Source organism: Gossypium raimondii, chromosome 9 (genome assembly GCF_025698545.1).
Source record: "Gossypium raimondii isolate GPD5lz chromosome 9, ASM2569854v1, whole genome shotgun sequence".
Lineage (NCBI taxonomy): Eukaryota > Viridiplantae > Streptophyta > Magnoliopsida > Malvales > Malvaceae > Gossypium > Gossypium raimondii.
In genome coordinates this window covers 40,680,691-40,688,732 of record NC_068573.1, presented here as the reverse complement: position 1 = coordinate 40,688,732, position 8,042 = coordinate 40,680,691, and the positions used below count along the sequence as shown (strand labels likewise).

The 8,042-nt window shown below is 35.2% G+C and overlaps 1 protein-coding gene across 2 annotated transcripts; it reads right to left on the bottom strand.

Annotated features, from left to right (window-relative positions):
- Positions 1–2,251: 2,251 nt before the first annotated feature.
- On the bottom strand, positions 2,252–7,583 carry LOC105799715 (pyruvate kinase 1, cytosolic). 2 transcript variants are annotated; one of them, XM_052621356.1, is made up of 17 exons: positions 7,558–7,583; positions 7,206–7,281; positions 6,993–7,089; positions 6,806–6,903; positions 6,404–6,559; positions 6,093–6,170; positions 5,795–5,926; positions 5,583–5,663; positions 5,430–5,501; positions 5,251–5,340; positions 4,791–4,935; positions 4,448–4,536; positions 3,701–3,796; positions 3,433–3,500; positions 3,207–3,306; positions 2,705–2,767; positions 2,252–2,606 (listed from the first exon to the last, which is right to left on the bottom strand). In XM_052621356.1, exons 1-17 carry the CDS (start codon positions 7,566–7,568, stop codon positions 2,454–2,456), a joined length of 1,605 nt encoding a protein of 534 aa, XP_052477316.1. In that variant the 5' UTR covers positions 7,569–7,583; the 3' UTR covers positions 2,252–2,453. The 2 variants fall into 2 exon arrangements, with proteins under 2 accessions (XP_052477316.1, XP_052477318.1); XM_052621358.1 differs by having other exon boundaries at positions 2,705–2,764.
- Positions 7,584–8,042: the final 459 nt, after the last annotated feature.

Genomic DNA, 8,042 nt, shown 5'->3' with positions numbered 1-8,042 from the left:
TAGATTATAAATTATATTTAATAATAATTATTTAAATTATATTTTATAGTATTATATATTATGATTTTAGTAAATTCATATAAGAATAAGAATTTTATTAAATTATATATTATTATTAAATTATATTTAATAATAATTATTTTAAATTATATTTTAGTATTATATATTATGATTTTATTAGTAAATTCATATAAGAATATTTATTAACAATTTTATTAAATTATATATTTTATTAAATTATATTCTATAACAATTATGTTAAAATATGATTAAATTATTTATTATTTATATTAATAATCTTATTAAAATTTAATAACAATAACAATAATTATCTACCTTAAAAAAATTCTGCTAAGGGTATTCTAGTCATTTTAACTTTTTTCCTTATGCTATTACACCTCTATTCCATTCAACCAAACACAAGAATATCATTACGCATCTATTCCATTACATTCAACTAAACAAAAGAATTACGTATTACGCCTCTATTCCATTCTGTAAGATTCCAACCTAACTCCTCATGCTTATAATGGAATAAAAAGGGTCGGTTTAAAATCTAAAAAGAATTAAGGAAAGTCGGTTTAGATTTCAACTTTAGAATCTAGAAAGCAGCAAAATTAATAAAGGGCTAATAACACCAAAGTCCCAAATTATGGCCTAGACTTTTAAATTGGTCCCAAATTTCAAACATTTTAATTGAGTCAACAAAGTTTTATATCATATCAATCAAGTCTTCATACGATCTAGCTGTCAATATGGACATTAAATGTAAGTCTGGATATGAAAAAAAACATATGCATATTGTATAAACAATTTAGCTCTGACGTGATATTATAAACTCTTTTGACGAAACACTTAATTGATATGAGATTAATAATATGAGAACTCAATTAATCAAAAAATAAATGCAAGAAATCTCAAATAAAGTTTCATATTTTTTTACTTCTAAATGAACTCTTATTTTGGCTCTAATTTCTTTTGTCTTTTAAAAACCTCCCTTATCTGCTGTAGAGATTAAGCTCAGTCTATGAAAATGATTATATTTAAAGCTTGGCCCTTGAAAGCAACTACTAAGATTTTTGAGTTGGACTTTTAATAAAGTGGATGACAATAAGTGCATTGAAGCCTAATGCCCTTGGTCTATCATGGACAAGCATTTTTGCCTTAAAGATTAGACGAAAAGAGTTGTGCTTGAAATATTTGACTTTGCAAAGTTAGAATTATAGGTTCAAGTATCTAATCCGCCTCTTGCCCTTTTGTCCTGAGAGAATGCGTTTAGAATTGGAAATCTGCTTCTAAAATTGGAGGAGGTCAATTTTAATTGAATGGAAGAAATAAAATGGAATGGAGACTTGCGCTTAATGATTAAATGTGGATGACCAACTTTAAGTTTAAATGCCATGAAAGTGAAATGATAGAGGCCAAGTTCCAATACGAAAGAATGCCAAAAATTCTTGCTACCGACGTGAGAGACTGGGTCGTAGGAGCAAAGAATGCATCTTTAGAGCAATACTGGGAGATATCGAAGGAAAAATGGTAGGGGGACAATTTCTCCTCCAATTATGTTCAATTGTTGCTCACCTAATGGAAACTAGGATTCATTAACAAGGGGTGTGTGAAGACTAGCCTCCTTAAGTTTAGGGTGGTAGTTTAAGGCTTAGAAAGAGCAAAAAGGACTCGAAGGCCTGTAACATGCTATTGAGCGTACTTGATTACTCTTGAAGGATCATATTGAAGCTTGTGTTGAGGAGGTGCCTGAAGCACCTCATCCATGGTTTGATGAGTTGCTGAAGATGTTGTAGCTAATACGGTTGCTTAACATCACATCTTTTTTGTTATGTTTAATGTTTCCAATCCTTTGTTTTGTTTCAAGCTTCACTAATCAATGAAAATGGGGACCTAATGGTTAAAAGGATTATATGCATTTACGTCGCTCTTTCGTGTAGACGGCTAAGCCTTTTGATTGGTGATGATTCCTCCTTGTCTCTATTATTAGAAGGGTTAGTGAGTTTGTTCGATTTTGTGCTTTTAGTGCAGTTGTTTCATTATCATGCTTGTAATTTTTCCAATAAATTGATTAATAAAATTCTATAATTAAAATTATTGTTTTTTTATATATTTGTTCTCGATGGTTTTTGCATAAAAAGCAAAATGAACAAGTAAATATAATTCACGAGCAAATGTTTTTTGCTTAAAAAAGAAAACAAATCCAATCCATTCATCAATTTGGAACTGAAGGGGATCATGTTCATGCAAACAAACATTAATTTGGGGTATGTTTAGATTAATTATCAGATTGTAGACGTGGGTGTTATACAATCTCAAATCCACAGTTCACAAAAACCTGCAGCTAAATAGCTCGCAGTTGCCACCAAAAACACTCCCCCCCCCCCCCCATTCACCCACTGCAAAAATATCCAAGGAGAAAAAGAGACGATAATATCTGATTCTATTTAATCTTCAAGCTCGATAATCTTCACCACAGATGCATCTCCGACCTTTTGGCATACCACAACTCGATCATGTGGCTTTACAACTCCTGAAGCCTTCCCATAGTCGAGAGCTACCTTCAACACTGACTCATTTGTTGCACTTGTTGACTCCGCCTGCAATACGACACAAGTTCTGAGTCAATCTAATTCTCTACATCTACGAGTTTCCTTTCAGGGTTGTCATAGAATGAACATATAAATGCGGTACTCACAGGATGTCGAGGATCAGCAAGCATAGGGAAAAGACCTCTCACAATCAGGGATTGCCTTGCCTGCTAGGATTCCCACAAACATCAGCACATGCTTATTTATACAAGCCATGAAATAAACGTTCCCTAAACACATGGTGAACTTCCACAAATTTAACTATCTATAGAAATTAAAGTTAACAACTATGAATATTCTGACTTCCAAGACTTCAGCGACAGGATTATACACAAATTCTTCTTTCAGATGACTGCCAGCTGTTACCAATGGTTTCATGGTGAATTAAATTTCTTTTAGGAGAGAAAGCTTTTTCCGTATTTGTGTAAAGTAATCATCAACAAATTCATTTCCCAATTCAATTTTTACAGAAAAGCAAGTTATAAAACAATTTGAACTAGAACAAGGAATCAGTTAGCACTTCACTAACACTGCACAACAATGTGAAGACAACAAAATGAACTTTTAAGCAGTTGCTTGAACATCCAGGATTCATGATAAATGACATACCTCAAAGGCCCCACTGAAGCTCCACTTCAATTGATTTGTCTTAAGCCGAGGGATAACAACTGAGAGAACTGGCATGGTTGGCCTGTACTTTGCAATCAATCTGGTATATATATACAAGGAATACATTTAGAAACCCCATAAATAAATCAAGGACAATGTTGCGCAGGCCCCAGTAAAAAAACTATTGAAATTTGAATGATAAAAGCAAGTGGAAACAATAAAATACCTTGCAGCTCTCCCTGATGATGTGAAGCATATAATAACTGATGCCTTTACCTTTATTGCTGCTCTTACCTAAACAAGAAATTCAAGAGGTCAAAAAAACACTTGCAGATGCATACTTGATTTACAAATAATTAAAGTTGGTAAAGGCCACTACATTACAATGATAAAAACATTATTCACAATAGAATCATTAGGATGAATAAATACCACCACTACCTTACAATGATAAAAACATTATTCACAATAGAATCATTAGGATGAATAAATACCGCAGAGGAAGCAATGGATTCCAAATGGGTCATTGGTTCTCCAACATATTTGACTGTTTTCTTGAAATATAGGTCTTGGTTGAAAACCTTCTCTGCCTGTGAAATTTATAATGAAAATGAGAAAACTCAGATTGAAAATGCTTACAGAATGGAACAGTAATACATATTTCACTTTTAACATTTCAAGAACAATAAGTGATCCATCTCATTGGCATGCTCAGCAAGTTAATGGATACTTGATTTCAATAAAAGTTTATGCATGAATTATGGGTTATTGCATAAAAATTGCATCCAAAGGACAGGATTTTGGTTACTAAGATAAAAAGTTCAAGTTAAGAACAGGTGTGGATCTCATCCAATGAAGCAGGTACTTTATTCATCCACAGGGGTACAGCTCCCCAGGAAAACCTGAACAAATGCAGTGTATTTTACAACAGAAAGATGGTTACCAAGCCCCAACATGATATCAGTGAGTAAAAAGCGGAGTCTCATTAGCAGCTCACGTGTTTTACCACAAAGGCAGTGTGTGTTACCACAGATAGATGGTTACCAAGCCCAAACATGGTAACAGTAAGTTAAAAAACAGAATCTCATTAGCAACTCGCAACTCGTGTCTAAAACATACTATGTCTGGAATATTTTAGGACTATACATAGTCACTCAAAGGGCATCAAGGCCATAGGTATCCAATTTGGAGCTGCATATGTCAAAAGATTCAACTATGCACATTTATGAGACAGAATTTACCTCTGCACAAATTTTGCCAACAGTAGAAATGGTTTCAACAGGGTACAATCCACGCAGGGTCTCCGCACCAAGAAGAATAGCATCACTTCCTGCAGCAAAGAAAATGGGTCACTTAAAAAACTGAGGTTGCAAGTCTTGTATGTTGCTGGGTGTAAACATTAAATAATAGGAACAGACTTAAGTCTTCGATAGAAACAGTTTCAGTCCCAAATGGAACAAACAAAATGAGAACATTCATACATAAAATATCATCACGTATAATATGCAATTATAAATAATTTGAAAGACACAAACAAAAAGAAATTCTAAGCAGTAAATGTCCACAACAAGCACAGTAATATACCATCAAGAACAGCATTGGCAACATCAGTTGCCTCAGCACGAGTTGGCCTCAAGTTGTCAGTCATACTGTCCACAACACGAGTGACCACTGCAGGCTTTCCAGCCACGTTACACTTGTAGAGGGCAGCCTTCTGAAATAAGAACACCTGCAAGGAAAAAGGAAGGTAATTAGCAGCAAAGCTCTAACAAATTGCCATGAACACACAAATCCACGTATCAAACTAAATTACACAATTAAAACAAGCACCAAGAATCAAGGCTGCTAGAAAGCATTTACAAAGTAAAGTTATATGTGACAGAACAATGTGCTCTATTATTCAACGAGAAACATTTTGCAGAAAAGCTTCCACATCATATCCCCTTTGCAGATTTGATCTCTGGTATTTATATAGATGACTTGCATACTTTATAACAAAAACTTTGAGTCAAAAATCACTGCTGGTTTAAGTTTAGAAACTGACCTTCTCAGGTGGGAGATCAATGCCCAAATTTCCACGAGAAAGGATGATACCATCTGCTTCTTGTAGGATCTCATCAAAATGGTTTAAACCCTAGAAATTCAAAATAATGTCACATACATATTCATAGCTTCTGTAACTATATATTCATCATTCTCAGTAAACACAACATTATACTGCACCTCTATGTTTTCAATCTTGGCAAAAATTTGTGTCTGGTAGAGGTCACCCTGCTTCGAAAGGAACTCACGAGCCTACAAAGAACATATAAGAGCAATCAAAGAACTGCATAAACTGCATAAAGAACCACAAGGATATGCAAATATAATACTTACATGACGAACATCTTCTGCATGTCGCGTGTATGATAGAGAGAGGAAGTCGATTTTGTTTTTAACTCCCCAAGAGCTTATAACCTGAAGTAAGCATCACTAGGTCATGAAAGGAACTTTGGGAATTATCAAAGCAACAAGCTACAACCTTACTATTAGAGAAGTTTCTTTCACCATTACTCTTTAAATGGACATAATATCAATGGCAATCTTACCTCCTTGTCTTTATCAGAGAGGGTAGGCAACTCAATACGAATTTGAGAAGCATGCAAAGTGAACAATGCACCAGTTAATGTTGCAGTGTTCTTTATCACACAAACCACATCATTTCCTTGTACCTCACTAACCTGCACAGTTTCATTCCCAGTTTAGGCAATTGAAGATGTATAGGAAATTGTAATTGTGAAGATCAAATTCCCTAATAAACCAACCAACTAATAGGTAGTACAGTAACAGCAAATGAAACACGAATAGAAAAAAATATACTCGTATTTCTAGTTCCTCATTCCTTACCTCCAGCCATACAGATGTGGTTTCACTCCCAGTAAATAGGTACTGACCAATAAAAATAGTGTCTCCCTTCTTCACTGCCTGCAAAAAACCAGATTGAGTGGTTTGTCAGAAAGATTGCTCGTAAAAAGGGTGACAACCACAAATTTGACATTGAATTGACATGCCTCCCAACCCCTAATTAATGAAAAGCTGTCCTTGAAGTTTAACATGAGAATCAAATAGCAACAAAAGAAGGCTCATAGATACTTCTCACAGCCAACCAAATGGGATACACAAACTGCAAAGAGAGGTAGAGAGGGCTAGCATTAAACCTTTGACAAGCCATCAAAATTGATAGGCAATAAGTTGGAAGATGCCTCCTGTCCTTCATCTGGTGTCAAAATAACGGTAGCATCTGCCTCAAGTGAAATCGCTTTCTCACTTTTATTAACAACCTGCAACTCAGGGCCCACAGTATCCAACATAACCTGAAAGGCAATAACCCAAATACAAATCGCTTTATTTTCTGAAATTTCATAGTCCCCATCTGTACAACGATAACCAACTACCCACTTTTAGCCACACTCAAAAAAAAAAAGAAAAGTATTTTGCTTTCTGCTGAACACAAAGATTACATCGAAACAGACATTTTTTCTAGGAAACAAACAAACAAACAGGAAGCAAACAAAAAGATACATAACTAACAAAATTCGATCAAAATACAAATAACATACCGCACAAAGCTTTTTAGTGAGTTTAACGGCTGCCTTTAAATTCTCTAATGTTTCCTGATGATACTCCGGGTCATGCCACGAGAAATCGAACCTAGCCACTACAAAAAAAAAAAAAGAATTACTTCCAACAACACAGTAATAATTAATAACTTAAAAAATTTTAAGTCTGTGGCAGCAGATAGAGTACCAGACATTCCAGCCTTAAGGCAACCAGAAAGAACCTCAACGGATCGAGACCTTGGACCTAAAGTTCCCACTATCTTCGTCATTGCCGGGAAAAAACTCTGGAAAGAAGACAAAGAAACCATTCAGAATCCAAACATACATGGATCAGTTCATAGGCTCCCTGAAAAAAACTCCTAAACAGATTGACTTGAAAAAAGTCGAAAGCGAAACTTACAGCCTTTGATGGCTCCAGGATTGAAACCATCCTGATTGGCTCTTCCAGAAGCAGATGACTCGACTGCATTTTTTTTCTTCACAGTTTAAACCAAAAAAAAAAAAGGGAATCAATTAGGTTCCCTTGTTGAGAATCCTCTGAGCTTTAGCGTTAAGAGAACGAAGGGTTTATATAGTTATATATATGCTTTTGCCCTGGTAAGTAAAAACTAAAAACCTTGAAACCAAAGAATAACTTCCTTTTTCTTTTTATTTTTTATTGAAGGAAGGAAACCTGGTTCCAGCAGGCAGCGCACTGTTTAGAAATAACAACGTTGGTAAAGATGGACCCGATTGGGTTTTCAACGACTCACGAGTTTGACATTAGGGTTGGTATTGGTAAAGCATGGATCGTACGGTTTCTTGGCGGAGGGGTTAAAATGAAGTGGCATGGCCATTCGAGGCCGTAGCGAGTGTATGAAACGAAAGGGCAGGATTGGATGGATGGAGTGAGAAAAGTGATTGGATGTGTTATATAGTAAAAAGAATGGAAGCACGTGCTTTTTATAGAATGGCGGCATGGCGTCGAAGGTGGAAAGGTAGCTCCGCACAAGGAAACCGAAACAACAAGGGTCAAATCCAGTGGGCTTGTCCTTTTACACGTCTTTTAAGAATAAATTATAATTGCTTTATAGAACGGGCGCTGGCCTTTGGGGGGAGGTGTTGAGTGGGTGGGAAACGTTTCTTGAGTAAAATATGAATCTAGAAGGATGGACTCATCAGACTGTTTAGATCCAAAAGTTATTGTCCAATCAAAATCAAATATTTTTTTAGACCCTAAACCCTACTTACTTTCTTA